Source organism: Bombina bombina, chromosome 10, assembly GCF_027579735.1.
Source record: "Bombina bombina isolate aBomBom1 chromosome 10, aBomBom1.pri, whole genome shotgun sequence".
In the NCBI taxonomy this organism is placed as follows: Eukaryota; Metazoa; Chordata; class Amphibia; order Anura; family Bombinatoridae; genus Bombina; species Bombina bombina.
This window is the reverse complement of record NC_069508.1, coordinates 130,620,442-130,648,165: the sequence shown is the minus strand read 5'-3', so window position 1 is coordinate 130,648,165 and position 27,724 is coordinate 130,620,442. Positions and strand designations below refer to the sequence as shown.

At 37.5% G+C, this 27,724-nt stretch overlaps 1 protein-coding gene across 2 annotated transcripts; it reads right to left on the bottom strand.

Annotated features, from left to right (window-relative positions):
- Positions 1-838: 838 nt before the first annotated feature.
- Positions 839-26,248, bottom strand: FUBP1 (far upstream element binding protein 1). 2 transcript variants are annotated; one of them, XM_053693329.1, is made up of 21 exons: positions 26,061-26,247; positions 21,995-22,085; positions 18,089-18,127; positions 17,328-17,367; positions 16,150-16,199; positions 15,684-15,755; positions 15,533-15,590; positions 15,286-15,448; positions 14,804-14,902; positions 14,599-14,718; positions 14,357-14,459; positions 14,176-14,276; positions 7,810-7,957; positions 7,079-7,239; positions 6,755-6,906; positions 5,695-5,786; positions 5,067-5,195; positions 4,679-4,756; positions 4,462-4,521; positions 1,889-2,039; positions 839-1,564 (listed from the first exon to the last, which is right to left on the bottom strand). In XM_053693329.1, exons 1-21 carry the CDS (start codon positions 26,151-26,153, stop codon positions 1,501-1,503), a joined length of 2,064 nt encoding a protein of 687 aa, XP_053549304.1. In that variant the 5' UTR covers positions 26,154-26,247; the 3' UTR covers positions 839-1,500. The 2 variants fall into 2 exon arrangements, with proteins under 2 accessions (XP_053549304.1, XP_053549305.1); XM_053693330.1 differs by lacking the exon at positions 5,067-5,195 and having other exon boundaries at positions 26,061-26,248.
- Positions 26,249-27,724: the final 1,476 nt, after the last annotated feature.

Here is a 27,724-nt window from a genome sequence, read left to right as displayed (position 1 = left end):
GGTCACTCTAAGAGTAATGGGGAAGACCAGACGTGGGACTCCATGCACACTTGCCCTTAGAGAGATACAACTGCACCACACTGATGAGGCCCATAGGAGGCCGAAACGATCGTCTGGGGTTTGTTGCTTCCCTTGTTTCAGAGAAGAATTGCCTGGTAATTTCGGCGCTGGACTGTCATTGGCAGGGTCAGACTGATATGCTTCAGGATATTTTTCTCTGTGAAGGGGGCATAGTGTGCAAAAAGAACCATGCACCTGAGGGAGTTACAATAAAATGAACATGCATGGAAGGTTATTCCAGCTTCTGTTCTATCTCATTGGAGTGCTGTTCTCTCTTTTGAAAGAAAAAAAAAATAAAAAATTATAATATATATCTCCAACAAAGTGATGAATCCAACGGACGGAATCCGTACTCCACAGAAGGCACAGCAGGATTTTCAATCCGTTGTAATAGTACAAGGGAACCATTGTACTATGGAAACTGATTGAAATCCTACTGGGTGAAGTTCCTGTGGAGTACAGATACCGTCCGTTGGATTAATCACTTTGTTGGTTGTACATATGTTTGGCAGTGCACCAGGTGGTTGATTGTGCCATTTTCAAACTGAACTATATATAAATGTTCAAATCCAGATAGACAAAAAAAATAAAAAAATATTGTACATATGAGATAATGAATTCAAGTTTCAACTATTAATATGTAAAAGATTTAATTAACTGATTAAACTACTTTCTATCGTATTTGTAACGCCAATCTCTCACTAGATGTGGGGAGAAAGCAAAATAAGTCTTCAAGCTATTTATAAATTTTTGGGTAAATCAAACACAGCACACAAACTGTCAGAAATTCTTAAATTTATACAGGAAACAAATCAAAATGTTACAAAGTTTAATACCAACACTACTGGAAGAAATACAAAACTCCACAGCAGTGATGGGGTACGTATAGCTGTACAGGGTTGAAAACAATGGTCATGTGTAAAGAAAACTGTTAATGCAAGGGACAAAATATCCTATTTACAAATCCAAAACAAAAACATGAATACTGGCACTGTGCCACCGATAAGCTCACTTTTTTTTTTTTTTAATAAAAACTAAGTTTGATGAAGAAATCTGAACACAATTTTACAAAAATGACAAATTGGTATTACTGCAAAGCATTAGTACAAATAATATATTGCCTTTAATACTCACATATCCAACTTACCGACACAGGAGGTTTCATATTATTTATTGTAAAGCACAAAACAGGCATTTAAAAGTGATAAAGTATACATTGAAAAAGTACATTTGTATCACAAAGCATTGACCACATAATCGTTGCAAATACATTTGCTGGAATGTGTACATCTACACTAATACTAAAAACAAACCGATTTCCATTTCTACACAGAAATATTGCCTCCTACCAGTCAGTAGTGATAGATTTGTACATTTTTCAAAACAAATTTTAAACCAAACAAAATTAAGATCTTCATCAAGGCGTCTGCATCCAAATATTTAACAAACGTTTTCCCCAACACAATGAAGCAAATACTGTATTGTCCACTTCGTATTATTGGCCCTGTGCAGAAGAAAATACATAAGAGATATACAAAGTGTTAAACAAGAATATCCCTTTCAAAAGGAAGCCAACTCAGGAGTGAGACCCTAGGGAAAGATTGGTTAAAGGCTGCCTGCTTCTTGCATGTTTCTCATTAGCCCTGGAGGGGGAAAATGTTGTAAACATACAGCAAAATAGCGTGCAGTACAGGAATGTTACTTTACACAAGTTAGATTTAGAAGAAAAAAAAAAAAAATATTCTTCCCACCCCAAGGAAGGAGAAAAAAAAAAAAAAAAAATTCACCCAATATAAGAACACCTTGTCATGGACTTTACATATCATACCTGTGGCACTGGAGGATGCTGTGGCATTGCTTGTGGACTTGTCTGGGCGTAATAAGCTGCTTGTTGTCTATAGTACTCTCGCCCAGGCTGCACTGTAGTCTGGCTGACCAGCTGGAGGTGCAGCAGCAGCTGGGTGCTGGGACAGTTTGTCCTAAAACAAAGGCGAAAAGGACACATTAAGGGACATTGTACACTAAAATACTATTTTTTCTCTTAAATGGTAGAATTCTAGCCATCTGATCCCTGTGGCATGTAGGAATAAAATTAATATTCCACAATGTACAACATCTAGAAGATTATAGGTTAGATGAAGAAACTATATTGGTCTTGATTTATCAAGCAAGAATATGTACACACCCTGCCTGCCCCAGCTAGTCTGGCGGGCAGCAATCTGCTGCCGGAATTTAAGATTGCACACTAGCGCTATTTTGTGCTCATGTGCAACCCTGCCCGTTCACAGCCAATCACACGCAGGCAGGAGCTGTCATCTCCGCATTTGGACGAGACTGGAGAATTTGAAATTAGGCGGAGAAGGTAGGGGAAGCAATGGGCTAATGACCGCTGATTGATAAATCATACTGCAGGGTTCTCTGTGTGAGAACCTGCAGTCGTATCGAGGCGAAGGGCTTGATAAATTCAGCCCATTGAAGTGGAAGCTTTCACCCATAACAAGTTCTAAGTTTTTCCTCAACACATTAAAAAGATCATGAGAGAGGTTAAAAATATATTTAAATTTTAAACCAAAAGGAAGAGCATGATTGTCCACAAAATGTTGATGTTAAAAAGTATATTATATAACAATGCTGGTCGGGGCAAAGATGAGGAATGGGTAGTAAAGGGTGTTACCTATCTTAAACCAATTTTGAAGTAGACCTGTCCCTTTCAGAGAAACCCAAAGTTTGTGAAAAAGTTAACTTTTTTAATGCAATCGCATGATGGCATTGAATATACCAAGTGGGCCAAGACCTGGGTGTCTACTTAAATAAACAAATCCTGACATTCCTGGTAGTGTAGGGGTTAAAGCCATTTTCATGTCCGCTGTAACAGTTCCATTTTAATTGGGGTTAAAGGGACACTGAACCCAAATTTTCTTTCGCGATTCAGATAGAGCCTTCAATTTTAAGCAACTTTCTTATTTACTCCTGTTATCAAATTTTCTTCGTTCTCTTGCTATCTTTATTTGAAAAGGGCATCAAAGCTATGGAGCCAGACAATTTTTGGGTCAGACCCTGGACAGCACTTGCTGATTGGTAGGTGAATGTATCCACCAATAAGTAACAACCACTCAGGTTGTTCACCAAAAATGGGCCGGCATCTAAACTTAGTCTTGCTTTTCAAATAAAGATACCGAGAGAATGAAGAAAATTTAATAGGAGTAAATTAGAAAGTTGCTCAAAATTGTATGCTCTGAATCACTAAAGAAAATTTAGGTTAGAGTGTTTACTTCCAAGTCTTGATTTATGTACATTAACTGATCAGCTGCAAGCAGGGGGTGGACACGTTATGGAGCAGCGGCCTTTAGCTAAATATGCCCCTTAGTATTAATTGATTTTTTGTACATAGATTTGCAGGGGAGAAATGGTATTAAAGGGACAGTAAGGTCAAAATGTAACTCATGATTCAGAAAGAACTTGCACTTTGGTTTTCCAATTGACTTTTCATCCAATTTGCTTTGTTCTCTTGGTGTCCATTGAAAAGCCTGCACAGGTAGCCTCAGAAGCAATGCACTACTGTGAGCTAGCTGCTTGTCACTCACCCAATGTAATCAGCAAGGACCCAGTAGAGCATTGCAAGATAATGAAGCAAATCTAATAGAGCATGCAATTTTCAGATTTACTTCTATCTAAAACACAAAGGTTCTCTTTCATTGATTATGTCCCATTGAGGTGTATTTATGAACTCTTAATTTTAGAAGATTTTTCCGTGAAAAGGCATGTTATTTCTACAGACACAAATACAGTTTTGAGAACTACAAAACCAATGTGATATCTTCAAGATAGAAAATTGTCCAAAATAATCTGACAAACCTTTGGGAGACCATGACGTGAATCGATTAATGGAATTTACAAAAAAACACAAAACAAAACCCCATTACAGCTATGAATATATAGATTTTTCCTCAAAAAAATTGATTTAAGAGACAGTCAACAGCAAAATAGTTATTGTTTAGAGATAGACAATGCCTTTAGTACCCATTCCACAGCTTTGCACAACCAACATTGAATTTCTGCCTGTTTTGTAAGTCACTAAAGACAGCCTCTTAGCACATGCTTTTTACAACAGGAGACTGCTCATCTGTGTGCCATATAGATAACATTGTGCTCACGCCCGTGGGTTGTGGATGACAGCACTAATTGGCCAAGAAGAAAAGTCAATAGTCATGTGATCAGGGGGCTGTCAAGAGGCTTAGATAAGGTAATCAGAGGTTAAAAGTATATTAATATAACCATGTAGGGCTGTGCAAAACTGGGGAATGGGTAATAAAGGGATTATCTTTTTTAAATAACAATTTTGGAATAGACTCCCTTTAAATTCTTTAAAAAAGCCAATTCTTACATTTAGTCATCACATACCTTGCTTTTTATAGTATTCTTCCCATGCTTTTGAATAATCTTGTGGTGGTGCTTGCTGACCTAAAAAAAAAAAAAAAAAAAAAAAGGTAGTTTGTAAACAAGCCTTTCAGCCATAAAAACTCCACATTCCAACATGCATATATCTCCAAGCATCTAATACTTTAATCAGAAAACTCCCCACCCTTAAATCATAATATATAATGCACTACTAACATACCCATTTTCTTGTAATACTCTTCCCACGCCTTTGTATAGTCTACTTGCCCGGCTGGAGGCGCCGCTGCTGGTTGCTCAGCTACATATGAAAAATGAAACAATCATGAATATTTTGTGTGACATAACTGTCCTAGGAAGGAAAAAAAATTACAGCACATGAATCAGAATTGCGTTTATGCATGCAATGCACATTTTATGCTAACATGCCGCCTACAGGGGCAATCCTAATATTTAGGTGCAGTACTTACAGCCTGGTGTCAAAATATATTTTTTTTATTTTTATGTTTGACTTTGAACTTGTCTTGACACCAGCCTGCTAAACGCATGCACAACGTCCAATTACTGTCTACCAGTAAAAGTAATTCCTTTTGTTTAATGGAGTTTTCTACCTTGTCCATTAGTTTGGGTTGTACTTGGTCCAGCAGTAGGAGCTGCAGGTGGCTGGGGTGCTTGCTGCGGATAATAGTGAGCATAATAAGCTGCCCATGCTGCAGAATTGGGGTCTGTCGCTGCTTTACCTAAGAAATTAAATATCAACACTCTTGTAGTGTAAAGTATTTTTGGAAGTCTACAGAAAACCCCTTGTGCCCAACCAGATTTCCTCCCCCTTAAATAGATTTTTTCCAACTAATAGGAGAATTTTGAAGTTTAATTTTATAAACTGTCCAAATTTTAGATATTTAAACTTTCAAAACATGCAATTTTCAGCACTTCCACAGTGGAGTACAAAGTTTACCATGGGGAACAAAGATAAGTTTTATAAAAATTGTTACATCCCATTGTGAACTCAAATTGATCGTACAATACTATAAATGGGTTTTCATATTTTGGTGTCTGTACACCGTTTTATGCAAATGCCACATTAAAATTCAAAACAAGACTTCACTTAGGGAAAGTAATTGATTTTCCTTTTTATTCCATTCTCAACAATAACTGGAAGCTCTTGTTTCAAGTATGAGCTCCACAGTTGAAGGCTGAAAGTGGTACATAGGAAAATGGAAAAAAACAAACACTTACTTGGGTCTGGCTGAGTTGGTTGCTGCTGCTGCTGCTGCCAGTGTGGGTATGAGTTCCCCCATCCTTGAGGAGCATATGGAGCAGGAGGGCCACTGAAAGAAATTTTTTTTATTGAAAAACCAATGCTGAAAACGGAATGTGACCCTTTTATTTCATTCATATCTTACTTTTACATTGAAAAGGAAAAAAAAAAAATAGTATATCCCTTTTTCAAAACTTATTGGGACCAGAATTTTTATTTTTATTTTGTTCCATCCCCTCTCAAAACTGTCCCAATTTTACAGATTTAAATATTCCAATATTCCAAAGTATTGTTTAAGTGTATTGCTTAAACAACAATGCCATTTAAGCAATATTTACATAATAGATGCAACCTAAATGTAGTTTTAGATAATTTTATATATTTTTATATACATACAGTACTGTGATCACAAAGGTAATATTTGCTGCTTTAAATAGACTGCATTTTAGAACACAATAACCGAACCAGACAAAGGCAGGAGTTTGTGACTTACAAACGAGAAAAAAAAAGCACTTCCTTACATGTACACTCCCTGAATGCTAAACCCAATGGCAGGACTGCTCCATAATTGCTGTGAGAGCTGAGTGAGGATGGTTGATTTACAGCTGTTACAGTCTGCATTAAAGTCTAAACAGATATCCCATGTTTGGTATTTGGAGAGCATCATATGAAACTATTTGAAGTTATAAGCAGCAGTACTTTAAAGGACCAGTAAATACACTAGATTTGCATAATCAACTAATGCATGATAAATAGACAATGCAATAGCACTTAGTCTGAACTTCAAATGAGTATATTTTTCCCTGACTAATTTCAAAGTGATGTCTATTTCCACTCTTGTATCATGTTAAAAATGCAGTGTTATAGATAAAAGGAAATTAACAATGAAACAAATTAGTGCTGCAACTAGAACACAATTGGGGTATATATAAAAAAAGTTTCTTTAAACAAGAGACAAAAAAATATATATATAAAAAGTGAATCAGTATCTGTGTAGATTTATATCAATAAAGTGTCAAACTACATATGCAAACTTACTGTGGTGCTGGTCCAGGGGGACCTGGATTGTAGGGTGGTGGATTGTAAGGTCCCATAGGAGCACCAGGGCCAGGAGGTCCGGGAGGCCCATGAGGTCCGGGTACACCTGGAGGACCATGAGGGACAGGAGGGCCAAGAGGATTCACTGGACCCTACGGTGAAAAAACCCAGAATATAAGATACACAAGTTAATCCTACATTGGATTTGATGAGTTTCTTAGAGAGGCAATGCAGCAATTAAGCTACAAGATCTATTGTATTTTAGGCATTGTCAAACAAGAACTGTACTAAAATAGCTTTTAATCTCAAAAGTTTTATACTTACGCCTATTTTTTCCTCAATAAGTTGTCTTGCATAATCAATCTGTTGTGGAGTTCCACGAATAGTAAACATTTTCATGTTTGGGTCTGAATTTGGTGGAGGATTTCTTTGAAGCTCTATTCTGGCACCAGATTGTTGACTTATGTTTTTTATAGTTTCTCCACCTGGACAAAAGTTAAATTAAAAGTTTAGGAGAAAAAAAAATAAAAATTATGCAACAATAGTATTGGAACAAAATAATTTCAAAAATAATATTTGCTGCTCAGAATCAGCCATTTAAACTGCCCAGTACAACTACTGTGGCATGGTTACTACTCCCCATGCTACTGTTTATCATAGTGCTTTTATTTTAACCCCTAACAAGTATTAGTAAAATGCTGCATCTCAGAGCTTATTTTTGTTAAACTTTTAAAATAGGGAAAAAAAGTTACTTACACTATATTATGTAAGCTAAATGGAAGTGCAAAGCTAGCAACAAAATAGATCTGTGAAAGTGCACTGCTATCACAGGATGTATAGTACACATGCTACAAGATAAGTGCCTCCAAGTATAAAATGTAGAGCTTTACAAACTATTTTGTAATGAGAGAGAACGGCTTCTGCTGGTACAGGAGGGTAAACAAAAGCATGGTGGGTAGTAACCCTGCTACTGTAGTTGTACCCATGTGTTTTTTTTTTTTTTAAACTAGAGAATTTAATATAATAAAATATAAAAAGAAATAACCGGATCCTACCTTTCCCAATAATCAGCCCAGTTTTCACAGTAGGAACAACAAAGTTGAATTCTTGTAATCCACCGGGGGGACCCATGTTCCAGTTTCCTTGTCCTCTACCCCTTCCTCTGCCACCAGGCCCTGGGCCACCAGGTCCTGAGTTTCCAGACTGGAAAAAATTTTTTTTATAAAAATTAAAAAAAAAAAAAAAATTGCTTACCTGTTAAATTTAATTATTTCTTGACACGGCGAGTCCACGGATCATCATCAATTACTATTGGGAATATCACTCCTGGCCAGCAGGAGGGGGCAAAGATCACCACAGCAGAGCAATTTTAACACACGGACCACATCTAGGTTGTGCAACAAACACTTCTTACGAGAAGGATTAGGACACAAGGAAGGAACAACAATTTCCTGAGTAAAATTCCTATCCGAAACAACTTTAGGAAGGAAACCTAACTTAGTACGAATAACCACTTTATCAGAATGAAAGATAAGGGGTATCACACTGCAACGCCAAGAGTTCAGAGACTCTCCGAGCAGAAGAAATGGCAACAGGAAACAAAACCTTCCAAGATAACATCTTAATATCTAAGTAATGCATAGGCTCAAACAGAGCCTGCTGAAGAACTTTAAGAACAAGGTTAAGACTCCAGGGAGAACAGGTTTAAAGGGACAGTTTACTCAATTTTTTCCCCTTTAATTTGTTCCCAATTATCCACTTTACCTGCTGGAGTGTATTAAATTGTTTACAAATAGCTTATTTACCCTTATATTGGCATTTAAAATAGTTGATTTAGCATGTGGTATCCCCACCTATTCTAAAAGTTTATGGTCATAGGACCAAGCTATAGATAAGCTTTGTAAATACAGCCAGCAGAAGAAATTACACTCCCAGTGGGCTATAGCAGAGATAAGGTAATAAAATGTTGATTTTCCATTGTTCTCTCCAAGTACTGGTAATTGTTTTATGGACAGATAAGATAAAAAACATGTATACGTACACAATGTGATGCAGTAATGAGATCCAATTTTACCTACAAGCTCAACCCATTTTATTTAGGTTGTGGCTTCAAAAACACAAAATCAGAGCTTTAATATACACAAAAAAAAAAAACACCTTTAAAAGCTAATTTTCATACATTTTTTTTTAACTCTGCAGTTGGTAAAAAAAAAAAAGCAATTTTAAACACATTAATGGAAAAACAATTTTTCAGTATACCGTCTTTAAACACAGGTCTGATCCTGACCAAGGCCTGACAAAAAGATTGCACGTCTGACACATCCGCCAAAAGCTTATGTAACAAAATAGACAAAAGCAGATATTTGACCCTTCAGAGTATTCGCTGACAAATCCTTCACCAGAATTTCCTGGAGAAAAGACAAAATCCTAGGAATCCCGACTACTCCAATAGATATTTACGCCATATTTGATGGTAAATCTTCCTAGTCACAGGCTTACGAGCTTGGATCAAGGTCTCAATGACCAATTCCGAGAACCCACGTTCAGATAAAACTAAGCGTTCAATCTCCAAGCAGTCAGCTGCAGAGAAGTGAGATTTGGATGAAGAAAGGGACCCTGAAGTAGGTCCTTCCTCAGAGGTAGTCTCCAAGGTTGAAGAGATGACATATCCACTAGGTCTGCATACCAGATCGTGCAAGGCCATGCCGGTGCAATGAGAATCACCAACGCCCTCTACTGCTTGATCAGAGCAATGACTTGTGGAAGGAGAGCGAACGGAGGAAACAGGTATGCTAGACTGAAATTCAAAGGGACCGCCAGAGCATCTATCAGGACAGCCTGTGGATCCCGGGTGAAAAGGCCTGTCTGCTCAGAAAGATTTTCCCAATTGTCCACTCCGGGAATGTGGATCGCAGAAAGACAGCAGTTGTGGGTCTTTGCCCACTGAATTCTGGCCACCTTTTTTTAATGGCCAAGGAACTCAGAGTCCCTCCCTGGTGGTTGATGTAAGCCTCCGATGTTAAGTTGTCCGACTGGAACCTGATAAACCGGGCTGAGGCCAGGCGAACATTGAAGATCGCTCTCAGCTCTAGGATGTTTATGTGAAGAACTGACTCCTCCCGAGTCCATAGACTCTGAGCCTTCAACGAGCCCCAGACTGCTCCCCAACCCAGCAGGCTGGCATCCGTGGTCACAATCATCCAGGAAGGTCTGTGGAAGCAAGTTCAATGGGAGAGGTGTTCCAGAGACAAAAACCAGGGAAGAGATTCTCTTGTCGCCTGATCCAGATCTATTTGCCGAGACAAATCAGCACAATCCCTGTTCCATTGCCTGAGCATGCATAAATGTAGAGGTCTGAGATGGAATCAAGCGAACGGAATGATGTCGATGGAAGCCATCTGACCAATTACCTCCATAAATTAACCCACTGATGGCCGAGGAGAGGACTGAAGGGCAAGGCAAGAGTCGATAATCTTTGCTTTTCTGACCTCTGTAAGAAATATCTTCATTGATAGGGAGTCTTATGGGCCCCAAGAAAACTACCCTCGTAGCTGGAACAAAGGAACTTTTTCCCAGATTAACCTTCCATCCATGGGGTAACGAAGAAAAGACAAGATCGTGTGAGAGTTTGCTTGTTGAAAAGAAGCCTGAACCAGAATGTTGTCCAGATAGGGCGCTACTGCAATGTCCCGAGACAGGATTACAGCCAACAAAGCCCCCAGGACCTTTGAAAAAAATCTGGGAGCTGTGGCAGGGCCGAATGGCAGAGCCACAAACTGAAAGTGTGTTTAGAAAAGCAAATCTCAAACTTCTGATGAGCCTTGTGAATGGGAACAATCCTTCAGGTCTATGGTCGTCATGAACTGACCCTCTTGAACCAAGGGAAGAATGGAACGTATAGTTTCCATCTTGAAGGACGGTACTCTGAGAAACTTTAGACATTTTAGATCTAAAAAAAGCCTGAAGGTTCCCTCTTTTTTGGGGACCACAGACAGATTGGAGTAGAATCCCAGAAGAAATGAAGAGGCAGCACACTTGGAAACTCCAATAAAAAGTAACTTTTTTCCAACAATCAGTGAAAAACGCCACCACGAAGGAGCAAAAAAGGGGTGTGCCCTTAATCATAGGATGACAGGGAAGTGTAAACAAGGTAAGTATATACCCCTGAACCACCAATCAAAACAATGATGGGAGGTACAAAGGGTATAACGAAACAGATAAAAAAAAAACTGCACAAAAGGATTAAAGTGGAAGTGTTGACAGGGTAACAGAACATGCATTGCTCAATTTTCTAAGTGTAACAGAGCGGCTGATCATTACGAATTGAGGGTAAACACTGTTGCACTTAAATTTATTACAATATTGTATTATGCTGACACAATACGTAATATATAGTACATGGGAATCACCATGTCCCAAATCCTGTTAAATTACTAAGTAATTTTTCAGTATAAATTCAGGTTTATAGAATCCCAGACCCTGTTCTTTGATTGGAACTATTACATAATGTAAGAACGCTTCTGGGAGGAAAAGTCGAACTCTAGTTTGTACCCCTGGGATAGGCTGTCCACCACCCAGGGATGCGGAACATCCCGAACTCAGGCTTTAGCAAATTGAGAAAGTCTTCTCCCTACAAGATCCGGTCCCGGATCGGGGGCAGGCCCTTCATGCCGACTTTGAATTATTTGCGGGCTTCTTAGATTGCTTCCCCTTGTTCCAAGACTGATTGGGCTTCCAGAAGGACTTGGACTGAAGAGGGGGGGGGGGGGGGAAGGCTTACATCAAAAGTTTTAAAAGGAACGAAAATTACTCTGACGCCCACTCTTTTTATTTCTCTTATCCTGAGGGAGGAAATGTCCCTTTCCTCCTGTAATATCAGAAACAATTTCAGACAAAACAAGTTTTTAACCCTTGTAGGGGAATCGCCAAAGGTTTGAAACATCTGCAGACCAGGAATGCAACCATAAGGCTCTGCAAGCTAGTACAGAAAACAGATATTTGCTCCCAACTTAGTGACTTGTAAGGAAGCATCCGTGATAAAGGAATTTGCCAGCTTAAGAGCCTTAAAGGAACTCAATCAAAATTAAACTTTCATTATTCAGATAGAGCATGCACTTTTAAACAACTTTCCAATTTACTTCCATTAACAAAATGTGCACAGTCTTTTTATATTTAAACTTTTTGAGTCACCAGCTCCTACTGAGCATGTGCAAGAATAAGTGTGTATGCATTTGTGAATGGCTGATTGCTGTCACATGGTACGTGTATGCATTTGTGATTGGCTGATGACTGTCACATGGTACAGGGGGAGTGGAAAAAAATATAACTTAAAATTGTCAGAAAAAAAATCTACTACTCATTTGAAGTTCAGACTAAGTGCTATTGCATTGTCTTGTTATCTTGCATTTGTTGATTATGCAAATCTACAGTGTTGACAGGTCCTTTAATACTATCTTGGATCTCCTCGAGAGAAGTATCTGTCTGAATAGAATCAGACAATGCATCAAACCGTTAGGCTGCTGCGCTGGTGATAGTAGCAATATACACCGCAGGCTGCCATTGCAGACCCTGGAGAACACATTTTCTTTAGCAATGCCTCACAACTTCTTATCCATAGGGATCCTTAAAGGAACAGCTATTCTCTATGGGGATAGTGGTTCTCTTAGCCAAAGTGGAAATCACCCCTTCCACCTTGGGGACCGTTTGCCATGACTCCTTACTCCGGTACAGGGAATACCTCCACCACGGAGGGAACATCAAAGAACTTAGGATTGACTACAACAGTCATATCGGAGTCGTCCAACTTAGCCAAAACCTCCTTAACAGCCGGAGGTGTTCCAGCTTAAATCTGAAGGATACCACTTCAGCGTCAGAAGGAATTATACTGTCTGAATCTTAGATTTCACCCTCAGATTCTACTGAAGAGTCTTCCTTCTCAGACTTCGGAGAGGAAGCACCTTAAAAGCAGATAGCGCCTCAGATACAGCACAGGATAACCTGGGCACTTGAGTCGGCGCATGAGAGGAAACAGGGCACTGCATGTAGACACAAAAAGGATTGGGACGCTTAAGTAAAAAGCTGCAGGATATCAGGCACAGAAGACACCTGAACAGCATCCGCCTTAGCTAATGATGGCTCAGTATCAAAAAGTATATTCCTATAACAATGTTCTTCCAATACAGGAGGAACAGAAGGGTACTAGGGGTTCCACCTGAGCATCAAAACAGACAAGTAACATCTTGCAAGGTCGGAGCAGCAACCAACCCCAGGCAACCTCTACACATCAGCTGTCTTACTGAGGTGCCTACCTGTCCTGCTGACTGCCACCCAAACAGACGATCTGCCTTTAAACAGAATCCTTATCAAAAGTGCTTGACACTATGGCAAATAGCGAAAGGCTTCCTGTATAGCAGAGCCGCCGCTATTACATGCTCCTCACACTCCGTAGTTCCAGGAAGTGAAAAAGTGCACAAAATACACTGCCGCCTCAGAAGGGAACCGCCCTGTTAATTTCACTCAGTCAGGGGCAGACCCAGCAGCCGCAAAGGCCAAGTAAAAAAAAGTGTTTAAACATATACACGGCCATACACCGCCATGCAAAAATGAACCCCCCAGTAAAGTAGACTGAATCCAAAACGGTCTCCAAGCAGTGTACACCGGATCAAAAGATAAAAACCTGAGCCACCAATGCCATAAACTCCTCTCATATACAGTGCCTGGTAGCTGCCCTGATTAACTCTATAAAGAGTCAATGCAAAATAAACATCCCTGCAGCCTTTAGGCTGTATAAGTGCCAGATTTTACCTCAATAAAAAAATAATATAATTGACACTTAGAGACTGACGTGGGCTAAGGCTAGACCCCAGGGAAGATCAGAGCAAACCTACTCTGCTTCAAAATATTGATTGTAGATCAGACACCGAAATTTCACCTCCTCCTTGCACCACAGGCAAAGAGAATGACTGGGGGTTGTGGGAAGGGAAGTTACTTATCACCTTTGTTGTGAGGCTTTTTGCCTCCTGCTGGCCAGGAGTGATATTCCCAAAAGTAATTGATGATCTGTGGACTCACTCATTAGAAAGAAAAAATATAGAATCAAACTTAGTATTTACAGTTTTAAGAATTTAGCAATTTTTATTTTTTTTAACTAGGGATATGCAAAGATTTGGAAAAGGACTGCTGTATGCCACACATCTGGTTCATTTCAGGACCAGGATTTATTGGGTAAAACACTATTGGCATTTGCAAAGATACATGCGTTTTGCACTTTTACTTAAATCCGACAAAAGAAAGATGAATGCAATAGACCAGCCACTGCCATTTATGGCACTTGTTTTACTAACCAAATGCCGAATTCCTAATATCTGCATAGCCCTAGCTTTTACAAGATGCTGAAAATTGTATACAGATTTGTAACTAACCTGAACACTACGAAGAAGATCAGTTATAATTTCTGCACCATGCTGACAATTATCTGGAGGTCCTGAAATTTGAGCTATCCTATCTGGAGATGATCCATCATCTAAAAAAAATACAAAAAATTATAAACAAAAATAAAACTAGATTTCACCCAACAAACAACAAAACTGGATTCAGACATACCTGGCTTAAACTGTATCCTAACACCTGCATCATTCTGAATTTTTTTTATCATTTCACCACTTCTGCCTATTACAATTCCAACAGCATACCGGGGTATAGGAATCTAAAAATGAAAAAACGAAAGGTTGAGTGCAAAAATGCAAAACAATGGTGTTAAAGGAATCTTGGAACACATCTTAAAAACATCTATTGTGAATATTTAGATTAGATAGCTGGATTAACAAAAAACGTTTTCTGCTTACATCAATTCCTTCATTTCCTCCTCCGCCGCCGCCGCCGCCTATTCTTGAGCCATAATCATTTCGGGGTTCTCTGAAACCTCCTTGATCACGAATTAAATCTAACACCATCTCTTTTGCTTGCTATGAAAAAAGAAAAATATAGCTATTGTACAAAAAATGCATTTTATTATACACCAATTTTTAGTTTAAAGTATTTGCTTCTTACCTGAACTTTGTATGGATCTCCGGTAATTCGTAATGGTTTGTCTGCGCCTGTGTTTTGCGGACCATCTTGAATCATTACCATTTTAACTCCTGTACGTTCCTGTTAAAAAAAAAAAACAAAAACAAAACCTCATTTATTTCAGCATATTAAGAGGAAAAAAAGCCAAACTCATGAATGCGCTAGAACAAGCAATTTATATAAACTGCAGAGTTCACTTTATTTTAACATTTAATTTGTTCTCATGGTATCGTTTGTTGAAAAGCATATAGGAATCTGTGGGAGTGTGCATGTGACTGGAGCAATATATGGCATCAGTTTTAGGATATACATTTACAAGTGCACTAGATGGCAGCAGTGTTTCCAGTCACGTACTGCTCCAGAAATGTGTTCTCTTCCTACTTTGTTCTCTTTATAAGAAAAAAATGTTTTATGTTACATCTCCCTTTAAAGTAACTAACTTTTATAAAACTATTAAAGCTCACCTGAAGCTGTTTGATAGTTTCCCCCCCTTTTCCAATAACCAATCCTGCTTTACTGGCCGGAACCATGATCTCCTGAACTGCATTGCCTTGTCCATCACCATGATGAAAGCCAGGGGTTGGTCTCCCTTTCTCAATTATCTGGTCAAGTAACCGTTTGGCAGCTCTACAAGGGAACAAAAAAAAGTACATAAATATACAATAAAATCATAAGACAAAAAAAAATTTTTTTTAAAAAATCCATACTTACTGAACAGAATCAGGACCACCAGTTAACATACATGTTCTATCTGGCATGCCATTACTATCTGAAAATCAGGAGAAAAACAAAAAGAAATTATACAAATTGAGCCATAATTTTAACGCAAAATTTTTAAACCAAGAAAAATAAAAAAAATCACCTGGTGAAATTTGTATCTTACAGCCAGAATCTTGCTGAATGCGTGAAATCTGTTCGCCGCCTCTTCCAATTACTATATCATAATTAAAAAAAAAAAAAAAAAAAAAAGCAAAAAAAAAAAAAAAAAAATATAAAAAAAAAAAAAAAAAAGCATAAAAAATAAAAAAATTACCATTACAAAATTAAACAATTTGGCAATAGTTTAACCCCTTCATGCTGGGGGGCAAGTGTTTAACATTGCAACAAAGTTCCGTTGTAACACTTGCTTAAAAAACGAAATCACGCAATCATTGATGCGATCATGTGATTTCAAGGACAGGATGGGATCATGGGAGCCCTGCCTACAATACTAGACATGCCCCCAGTCAGATTTCCCATTAAATAGGAGGGTGGTGCAGGGCACCAAAAAAAAGTTGGACGATCCATGCCGTCCTAAAAGTATGAAGCGATAAAGAAAGTGTACTTACTGAATCCAACCATTCCATCAGGGACTTTGTATTCCTCTGTGACAACAGATCTTTTAAAGGAGGAAAAAAGAAAAACGTGAACAGGATGACAGAGAAACAAAGCATTACCATGTTAACAATTTGGTTTATATTAATTACACTTTAAAGTATTGAAAATACTATGAAATTCAAGACAACTACAATTTAGTGTCACTCTGAGTGTTCCCTTATTGCATTTGACCCCAGGGTTAAACAGTCAAAATCAAGACCAAGGAATTTATTAAAAAATAAAAGGCTCCAATGAATAAAGGTTTGTGCAATACGAGAAAGACAAGTGCTTTACATGTAAAGGGGAAGAAATGGATCATGCCAGGATATAAAGTAAGGAAAAATCAGCTTTTAAAGGATCACTAAATACAGTAGAATTGCATGACAATGCAATAACTATATTTCAACTAACCAGTAGATTTTAGCATCCAGTTAAACAAGATCTCATATGCATTAGCAGTCTTCCATTTTACAGCTAAATGTATAAACTATCCCAAAAAAAAATATCGTGAAATGAAGCTTAACGAAATTATTCAACGATTCACTTAAAAAAACAAAAAAAAAAAAAAAAAAACAAACAAGAGGTATATTTCAACTGACCTGAAATCAAATTATGTCCAATTAAATCTTCATTGTTTAGATTAGAGCATGTGATTTTAAACAACTTTCCAATTTAATTCTATTATCAATTTTGCTTAGTTCGGGTATCCTTTGTTAATGAGTAATCCTAGGTGAGCTCAGGAACGTGTCGTGTCCTTAGCCATCAGGCAAGTATTTGCAAAAATGCTTAAAAACAGCAAAGTCTGCAGCATTGTATGGCAGCTGTGTTTGCAACTGAACATTACTATAAACATTGTTGTACACGGCAACCAGATGGCTAAAGACACGCCCATGAGCTCACCTATGATTACTCTTTAACAAAGGATACCAAGAGAACTAAGCAACTTTGGTAATAGAAGTAAATTGGAAAGTTGTTTAATCTTGTATGGTTTGAATAGAGCATGTCATTTTTAATTTTAATCTTAATGTCCCATTAAAGTCAGCACAGAAGTTTAACACAACTAGGTCAAAAGTAAACTCTGAAATGTACTTGTTTTGAGCATACAAAGGGAATGCTTTCACACATTTTAGATATCAAATCCTTAACTTACCTTTGCTGCTGATGCATAGGAGGCATTGGTGAAGGAAAAGCTTAAAAAAAAAGGAAAAAAAAATTTAATGATCAAATAGGTACTTAAAGGGCCATAATACCCAAATGCTTAAACACTTGAAAGTGATGCAGCATAGCTGTAAAAAGCCGACTAGAAAATATCACCTGAACATCTCTATGTAAAAAAGAAAGATTTTACCTCAAAAGTTTCTCAGTAGCCACCTCCCATTGTAAAAGATTTCTAAGCAGCATATTAGTATGTCTGTCCCGGGACAACTGAAAGGATGAGCCTTGTGCACTCATGTTATTTCCCTATTCAGTGTAACAATGAAATCTCATGAGAGAGAAGAGAAATCTCATGAGATCACATTAAAAGAGTTCATGACCTCAGCACTGCTGATGCCGATTGGCTGCTGTTCATTTCTTCATTTTTTTACCTGCAGCTGGGAGCAGCTGAGTATAACTTTTTACACAGAACTTACTCTGCTGAGCTGAGGAGATTGTGAGGTAAAATATCTTCCTTTTTTACATAGAGATGCTCAGGTGATATTTTCATGTCAGCTTTTTACAGTTATACTGCATCAGTTTTAAGTGATTTAGCATATGAGTATTATGTCCCTTTAATATACTAGCAAAACTTTAATCAAAATCACTTTAATCAAAATGCATTATCAGCCAGAAAATGCAATAGAGAACTAATCAGGCATCAGTTATGTGATATAAACAGGAACTCAGCCAGAGAAACACATGTAGAATACTTACAATCATTCTGGGGTGCAACTTTCTTAGCATCTGGTTGATCTGAAAAATGCAGCAAAAAAATAAAATTATATTCTACACAGTATCTTAAACTACAATGCAATGCTGTATTGTTATAAGAACTCAAATTATGTAATGCTCCTTTTATTCACTGATATTGCATTAAAAATGTATTTAAAATTTAAATTGATTTAAAGGGGCATTATACTGCTGAGTACAACTATACGGTTTATGCAATGCTATTGTTTTTCCTCCTGTGCCTACACCCGCCTTCAAAGTCACTGTTATTTTAACCCCTTACAGGCCGCGTTCGGGCAGCGCTCAGGAGCTAGTGGAAGCGCTTCACTCCCAGCGATGACGTGGCGCTAGGTGACGTCACAAGCAAGGGAGCTTCGAAAAAACGTTCGCATGCGCAAAGGGATCTGCTGCACAATAATGGACTGCGCATGCGAACGTTTTTACTAAGCTCCCTTGTATTGTTGCTGGGCTGCCAGTGCCTGCCGAGAATGAGTTCCCCAGTCTCTTCACAAACAACGGAACTCTGACCCACCTCCATTCAGCTGCTCTCAGCTCAGCCCCTGTAGCTTATCCTGCACTGAATAGAGGTGGGTCAGAGTTGCGATGTTTGCGAAGAGAGACTGGGGAAATCATTCTGGCTCTGGGGATCAAAATCGGCAATTCCCAGAACCCCCGCCCACGCATCTCTAACCCGCCCGATCGTGAAATACACATAAAATAAAAAGGAAATATACATTACACATAATGCTTGAACGTGTTATATATATATATATATATATATATATATATATATATATATATATATATATATATATATATATATATATATATATATATATATATATATGTATGATTTTTTGTGAGCTCTAGATAATGTAGCCCATTTCTTTTCACTTCATACGCTACGTATGAAGTGAAAAGAAATGGGCTACATTCTCTAGAGCACACGAAAAATCATATTATATATGTATAAATAACATGGCAGCCTCCACAGCAACATGTGTGTGGAGGCTGCCATGTTTTCAAGCGTCTGAGCTTGCTCTGAAAAGTCCCAGCTTTTCCAGCACACTGGAAGCGCTGGGACTTACGTTACCAGAGCGCTCAAAAAACGCCAGCCATCTCACTTGCAAGTGTGAGAAAAACGCTCCAAGCGAGTTCCAGTTCGATTGGAGCGCTGCCCGAACGCAGCCACAGTTTCCAGTTAGTGAAGCTCTGCCTCTTCATAATGGGTGCCGCCATCTTGTAGCTTAAGATTTGTTATGTAGCTTTTAAACTGTGCAAAATTTTTAAAAAAAAAAGTTACTTCCACTCCTGCGCTAAAAGATGGTGGTGCCCAGTATAAAATGCAGAGCTTTACCAGCTGGATTTTGTAATGAGTTAAAAGAGAATGACTTTAAAGAGAGATGAGGAAAGAAATGGTGAGTAGTAACAATCTTACTTGTAGCTGTACCCAGCAGTTACCATGCACCAGCATTATAAACACTTGCCCAGAGAGCCTAATAATGGTGCTAGTACCATCTGATCAGTTAATTTGTCATTTGCTGCCATGATACAAACCCCATTGGCACTCTGAGCAGCTGCAGTATTTTAAATGTTGGTGCACTGAATAAGCTGTTTCACATGCAAAGAAAAATACTAACACTAAAACAGTGATAACTTACTAGAAGCATTTTTGCCAATACACGGTGCATTTACATTTTGACCGAAATGCCACATAAAGAACCAGTAAATACACTATATCTGCATAATCAACAAATGCATAACAAGATAAAATAGCACTTAATCTGAACTTCAAATGAGTAGTAGATTTTTTTTATGACAAATGTCAATGTTATGTCTATTCCCACTCCATGTGACAGCCATCAGCCAATCACAAATGCATATATGTATATTATGTGAATTCTTGCACATGCTCAGCCGGTGACTAAAAAGACTGCACATTTTGTTAATGGAAGTAATTTGAAAAGTTGTTAAAAATAGCATGTTCTATCTGAATCATGAAAGTTAAATTTTGACTTGAGTGTCCTTTTAATGGACAAATTGACACAAGGCACTTACTCTGAATTTTAAAAGAGCAGAAGATTTTTTTCTTAAATTTCAATACGCTGGCTCCCTATAATCAGCCACCAGCTAATCAGACTGTTAAAGGTACATGAAACCCAAAAATTCTCAGGATTCAGACAGACCAGACAAATTTAAACAACTTTCCAATTAATCTAATTAACTTAGTTTTCTTGGTATCCTTTGTTGAAAAGCATATCTAGATATGATAAGCTGGTAGCCAGCTACTGATTGGTGGGTGCACACATGTGCCTCTTATGATTGGCTTACCAATTTGTTCATCTAGTTCCCAGTAGTGATTTGCTGCTTCTTCAAGAAAGGATTACAAGAGAATACAAATTAATAATAGAAGTAAATTGGAAAGTTCTTTACATATATATGCTCTTTCTAAATTATGAATGAAAATGTTTGTGTTTAATGTCCCTTTAAACATGCTCAGTAGGAAATGGTGCATCAGAAAGTGTGCACATAACAGCACAATTTAATAATGGAAGTAAATTAAAGCATGCATATTTATGAGAAATTCCATCTGAATCATGAAAGTTAAATTTTTACTTTAAACTTTCATGATTCAGATAAAGCAATTTTACTATCCAATTGTATTTTCACATTTCCTTTGTTCTTTTCTTATCCTTTGTTAAATGGTATGCCTAGGTAAGCTCAGGAGTAGCAATACACTGCTGGGAGTTAGCTGGCCATTGGTTACTGCACATATACCTTTTGTCATTGGCTCACCAGATGGGTTTAGCTAGCTCACAGTAAGGCACTGCTGCTCCTGAACCTTCTATACAACAAAAGTTTACCAACATAAAGCAAAGTTAATCTGAGGTAAATTGGAACATTTTTAAAAATGGCATGTTCTATCTGAATTACGACACTTAAATTTTGATTTCACTGTCCCTTTTATCTTAAAGCAGTTTTAAACGGATTAAAACTATCTTCTATTTGTTTGCACAAGAAAGGAAACCGACTGCTGCTCTATAATTTGGCTCAGAAGAGATTGTGTACATAATTTAGACAATTCTAGCCCCTGATCAGATTTGTATTTCATAAGCTTAAAAACCAAACATATAGAAGATAATGGAGCTTGGTGCAGGTTATAAAAGGGTGCAAGCTGGTGGAGGTAGCACTACTGCTAAATCTAAAAGGCTCTGGTTGCTGGTGACAGCAATTTGTTTTTTCATCTAAGACCCCCTTTACAGCCCCAGCAGCTAACAGGAAGGGAACAGATTTTGGAAGTGAATGGGAGACACTGCGGTTTCTTATCATTTTAACGAATGTGCTGTAAGTAATATACACACAGGGGAAACTACCAACTCTGATTTCCTGCCTACTTCACATTGTCAATTCAACAGACATGTTTGCAGAAAAAGGCGCCGATAATAAAGTAGCACTTCCTGCATTTCAGTTCAGCAGCACTGGAAATATATACCATGCTAAGGCTTTAAAACAAAAAGTTACTCTAGACCAGACATCCTCAAACTTGGCCTTCCAGAGGTTTTGGAACTACATTTCCCATGATGCTCAGCAAGCTGATATGCTGGCTGAGCATAATGGGAAATGTAGTTCCAAAACCTCTGGAGGGCCAAGTTTGAGGATGTCTGGTCTAGACCATTAGTACAATGGGAGCTTCCCTAATCAACCAATGAAAACACAAACTATTAACTACTGTGCACAAACATTCCTTGCTAGCTTGATCATATTTCCTGCTAGATTTGATATAAATTTAAACCGCATTTCCCCCCTTTATTTTCCTCTAAAAATACTTGTTTTCAGAAGAGTGAAAAAGTAAATTCCACTAAATATTCAAAGCAGGGAAAAAAAAATTACCTCCATCATCAAGTGGTCTCTTTTGCCCACCAAATCCATAGTCGTTAGAGTTTACAGCAGCTCCTGTTTCGCTTCCAATTTTTGCAGCAATCTGAAAAGAAAAAAAAGATTCATAGCTTCAAAAATAACATTGAATCTATTTTGCATTTTTGTCAGAAAGACTGCATTCTGTTGAAAAACTGAAATGTTAAAAGGACAATAAATATGTAATTACAATTATTTTTTTTAATAGCCAAACTCCACCCACCATTTGTCTTATTTGGAGGCGGCTATGTGGGCTTCAATCTGCATATAAAGCTAGCCAGTGCTAAAATATAAAGTGCATTGTTTTCAGTTAAAGGGACAGTCTACAATAGAATTTTTATTTTTTTTAAAGATAGATAATCCCTTTATTACCCTTTCTCCCCTGATCACATGACTTGCATTTAGCATTGTGTTGTGCTAAATCTTAAATAACTTTCTGTGCCTGAACATAGTGTTATCTATATGGCCCACATGTACTTTCAGTCTCTTCGTGTTGAAAAGCAATTTTAAAAGCCCGTGATAAGAGGCAGCCCTCAAGGGCTTAGAAATTAGCATACGAGTCTGTCTAGGTTTAGTTTCAACTTAGAATACCAAGATAAAAAAAGCTAATTTGATGATAAAAGTAAATTGGAAAGTTGATTAAAGGGACAGTCAAGTCCAAAAAAAAAAAATTCATGTTTCAAGTAGGGCATGTAATTTTAAACAACTTTCCAATTTACTTTTATCACCAATTTTGCTTTGTTCTTTTGGTATTCTTAGTTGAAAGCTAGACCTAGGAAGGCTCATATGATAATTTCTAAGCCCTTGAAGGCCGCCTCTAATCACATGCTTTTGTATTTGCTTTACACAGCAGGGGAGAGCTAGTTCAGGTAAACCCTATAGATAACATTGTGAGCATGCCCGTGGATTGTGGCAGACACTGCACTAATTGGCTAAAATGCAAGTCAATAGATAGTAAATAAAATGTCATGTGATCAGGGGGCTGTCAGAAGATGATTAGATACAAGGTAATAACAGAGGTAAAAAGTATATTATTATAACTGTGTTGGTTATGCAAAACTGGTGAATGGGTAATACAGGGATTATCTAGCTTTTAAAACAACAAAAATTCTGGTGTTGACTGTCCCTTTAAAATTACAAGTCCTATCTGAATAATGAACGGATCATTTTGACTAGACTGTCCCCTTAAAGCCAATTAGGGACACAAAAGTAGCAGGGCTATAAGCTTTGAGAAGTCAGCAGGGTGCATTTCAAGAAATTTCATGTATTTTTGGCTCTGAAAATGTAGCAAGGGGGCAAAATAAATATATTGCAAAGTTGTTTCATTAAGCATTACAAAATATTTGATTTAAAATGTTAAGGCATTTATTGTCCCTTTAACCATACAGAAATGCATTTAAAGAACTCAGTTACAGTACTACTTTTTTGTTTTAGACTATCGGTAATTGTGCAATTTACTTCTATTAACAATTTGGTTTCATATTCTTGGTATCCATTATTGAGAGAGTAGCAATTGGTGCTAGATGAACACAATTGTTAAGCCAATGACAAAAGGCATATATGTGCAGCCACCAATCAGCAGATAGCTTCTCACTCCTGAAGCTTCCCACGTATGCTTTTTTCAAAGGATACCAAGAGAATAAAGAAAAATAAATACAAGTAAACTGGAAAAAGGTTTAAAATGGTAAGATCTATATTTAAAGGGACAGTCTACACTATAATTGTTATTGTTTAAAAAGATAGCTAATGCCTTTACCACCCATTCCTCAGCTTTGCACAACCAACATTGTTAGATTAATATACTTTATAACATTTAAACCTCTAAATTACTGCACGTTTCTAAGCCACTAGAGCCTCTTATCACATGCTTTTTTTTTTAGCTTTTCACAACAGGAGTCTGTTAGTTCATGTGGGCAATATAGATAACATTGTGTTCACGCCCGAGGAGTTATTTAAGAGTTAGCACAACGGTACTAAATGCAAGTCAATAAATAACTCATGTGATTAGGGGGTTGTCAGAAGATGCTTAGATACAAGGTAAATACAGAGGTTAAAATGTATTAAAATAACTTGGTTGTGCTACACTGGGGAATGGGTAATAGATTATCTTTTAAAAACAATAAATTAAACTGCAGACTGTCCCTTCAAAAGGACACTGTACACTAGATTTTCCTTTGCATAAATGTTTTGTAGATCCATTTATATAGCCCATCTGGGGGTGCTTTTGTAGAAATTTAGTTTTGCTTATTTTTAAATTTTGTGCTGACTCCTAACCAAGCCCCAAAGTTTTAGATTTATACTTATGTCTACATCTACAGATTCCTTATCTCCTGTTTGTGCAATGGGTCTTTTTATATGCAAGGGAGGCGGGTGGTGTCTGCTATTCCTGCATTCTCAGCCCATTTCAGTGGGTGTCCCAGCCTAACCTCATTAACATACGGAGCTTCTAAGTACATTTTAAAAAAGGTTTTATACTGGATTTTTATATCAAGTATCTGTGCATATTCTTATTTCTAGTAGTGTATGTTACATGCAGTTATATGAAAATTGGTATATACAATTTCTGCTCTTTTATGTCCCAGACAGATCATGGGATTTTATACTTTCTAATTTACTTCTATTATCTAATTTGTTTGTGTTCTCTTGGAATCCATTGTAGACAAGGATACCTAGGTAGGCTCCGTTGTTGATTGGTGGCGGGACATATATGACTTATGTTATTGGCTCACTCGTATGCATTGCTTTTTTCCCCCACAAAGGATACCAAGAGAAAGTCGCAAATTTGATAAAAGTAAATTGGAAAGTTACTTAAAATGATATTCTCTGTCTGGATCATGAAAGAAATCTTGAGATTCATATAAGGACCACATTTTTCAACAGATTTGTTGACCCCTGTATTATTGCACAATGTAGGAAGGCACAGGCAGATAAGAGAACATGCTACATGTACAAATAAAAAGTATCAAAAATTAATATATTCCCCACCTGTAAGTACCAGATACAAATCCACAAATTAAAAAAAGTATCAAAAAAATAATATTTTCTCCGCCCCCATTACCTATGGCTTTGGATTGTTTTGTGTTAATTAAAATGAACACAATAGTCTAGTCCTTAGGTTTTTGCATACATACTATCATTAAAATAGTACGGTAAGGCAATCAAAACTACATTTAGGTTGCATGTATAAGATGCATATATCGCCTAGCATAAGATGTAGTTTACCATTGGCTCCTCGCGAAAAGACTGAGCACTGATTCTGTAGTTTTCTGCTGTATCTCAGCCAATTTTCATAGAATTTACAGTTTACTTCTCTTAAATTTCCTTTATTCTCTTGGTAGCCTTTGTTAAAGAGCAGGTCTAGCTGCTGATATGCATGTTGTATTTGGCTCGTCCTATGTATTAAGCTAGCTCCCAATATAGTGCATCATTGCATATGCAACAAAGAATTACACAATTCAAGTTTTACAATAGATGTAAAATACAAAGTTGTATTCTCTGAAACAGGTAAGAAACATTTTGGGCTTTTAACACAATATATTAAACTGGGAGACAATGGTAACATAAGATTACACATAGCGACAAATTGAGCTATAGTATTATAGTGTTGCAGCACGATCCCTCAATGCATCAAATGACCAAAGGGCCGCGATATAATTACACCGAGACACGATCGTCGCACACTCGACGCCTCTCTAACGAGGTGAAAAAAACCTTGATATTTATACTAGAAGCGGAAAATGTGGGAAAATGTAAATATATTTTGCCTCAGATATGAAAATATACGTTACCACAGTCAACGTGATACCAGCGCAGTCCTTAAATGCGGTCGAAATGTTTGGTAATTAAAATGAAGTACTTAAAACAACGAGCGGAAAAGGTCGCCCTTCGGTAACCAGTGGAATAATATGTCGTCTAAACCTCATCTAACCCTACCCTGAAGGTGCTGGGATTCGGCGCCACGGTGTTGGGCCTAGCTGCGGAAACTGTCCGAACGTGCTATCCTTACCACGCTGCCATCCCAGGATAATAGGCCCGTACTCACCTGTCTAGCTCTCTGTAGCGCGTCCTTAAATGCATCGTTTGCCCCCGCTGCAGATCCCGTACTCGGAGGAGGTACACTAGAGTAGTCAGACATTTCACCTTAGCACGCTGCTTCGTACTATCTGAGTCGTTCTGTGGCGTAAAAGGGAAGAAAATGGCTCCCAGGGTCTTTTTACTTAGTACCGCGAGACTGTAAATCTCTCGATAAAAAAACGACACTTCCCGTACAAGCTACGCAGAACACAATAGAAGCGAGTGCCCTCAGTGTAGGTCGCGCATGCGTAGTAGTACAAATAGATGACGTCATTTAGCGCGCGTAGAGCCGCGAAGTGTTGTAATATGAGTTGATAAAAATGTTAATGAATTGTTATTTAGGTTACTTTTTTTAATTTAAAAACAACTACAAAAAATATATATATTTGCTAAGTTATTACATATTTTCTTTTATGTTTTTATTGTCTTGGCGCCACATTATCTGTTTTAATCAGTAGTATGCAGCAATAAAAGGGAACGGGGCATTATATGAAATTAGAAGGAAGCATTGTACCAGAGGTGTACTGGGGCGTGGTGATGACGGTACAGGAAGCAAAATATTACGCAGCATACAACAGTCAATACTATATATCATTATAAAATTGTAATAAGTATCATGTCTGTTTTATTATATGTATCAGATTATACATCAATTGTTTTTTTTATATATATATATAGTAGCCTCAAAATCAGGTATGAGAATATCAAGCCCCAATTAGAGTGCAAGCTGTGCAAAATGCAAAATTGTGCTAAATTCAGAGTTAAAGGGACATTAAACACTTTGAGATGGTAATATAAAATGATAAATTGTATATATAAAACAACTCTGCAATATAGTTTCATTATTTATTTTGTCCTCTTTGCCTGTTATTCCATTCTGAAATTGTGAGCTTTTCAGTTCCTGTTAGAAATGGAAGTGCAGAACACTGTTAAAGCGACAGTCAACACCAGAATTTTTGTTGTTTTAAAAGATAGATAATCCCTTTATTACCCATTCCCCAGTTTTGCATAACCAACACAGTTATAATAATACACGTTTTACCTCTGTGATTATCTTGTATCTAAGCTTCTGCTGATTGCCCCCTTATTTCAGTTCTTTTGACAGACATGCAGTTTAGCCAATCAGTGCTCACTCCTAGGTCACTTTATGTGCATGAGCTCAATGTTATCTATATGAAACATGTGAACTAACGCCCTCTAGTGGTCAAAATGTATTCAGATTAGAGGCAGTCTTCAAGGTCTAAGAAATTAGCATATGAACCTCCTAGGTTTAGCTTTCAACTAAGAATACCAAGAGAACAAAGCAAAATTGGTGATAAAAGTAAATTGTGAAGTTGTTTAAAATTGCATGCCCTATTTAAATCATGAAAAAAAAAATTGGACTTGACTGTCCCTTTAAATCCAGCAAAACCATTGGCTGCACACTCTAATGACCTATGTATAACTGTCCCTAATTTGCCACAGAAGAGAAGGTAACACAAGTTACAACATGGCAGCTCCCAGTGTTTTATAGACACTAAAACGTTACACTTATTTTGTCACTTTTTAAACAACTAATGACACTACAATACATCTACATGTTAGTCATGGACTAATCTTTTCTTTGAATTCATCATTCTATCTAGCATGTAT

Bases quoted from the DNA above. Each gene is read 5' to 3' on its own strand.
- FUBP1 (XM_053693329.1), bottom strand. From the start codon at position 26,153: ATGTCTGACTACTCTAGTGTACCTCCTCCGAGTACGGGATCTGCAGCG. The intron at 6,907-7,078 runs GTAAGTATAAAA...TTTTCACCGTAG, and splicing joins TTATTGAGGAAAAAATAGGC to GGTCCAGTGAATCCTCTTGG. The intron at 5,196-5,694 runs GTAAGTGTTTGT...TTAATTTCTTAG, and splicing joins ACCAACTCAGCCAGACCCAA to GTAAAGCAGCGACAGACCCC.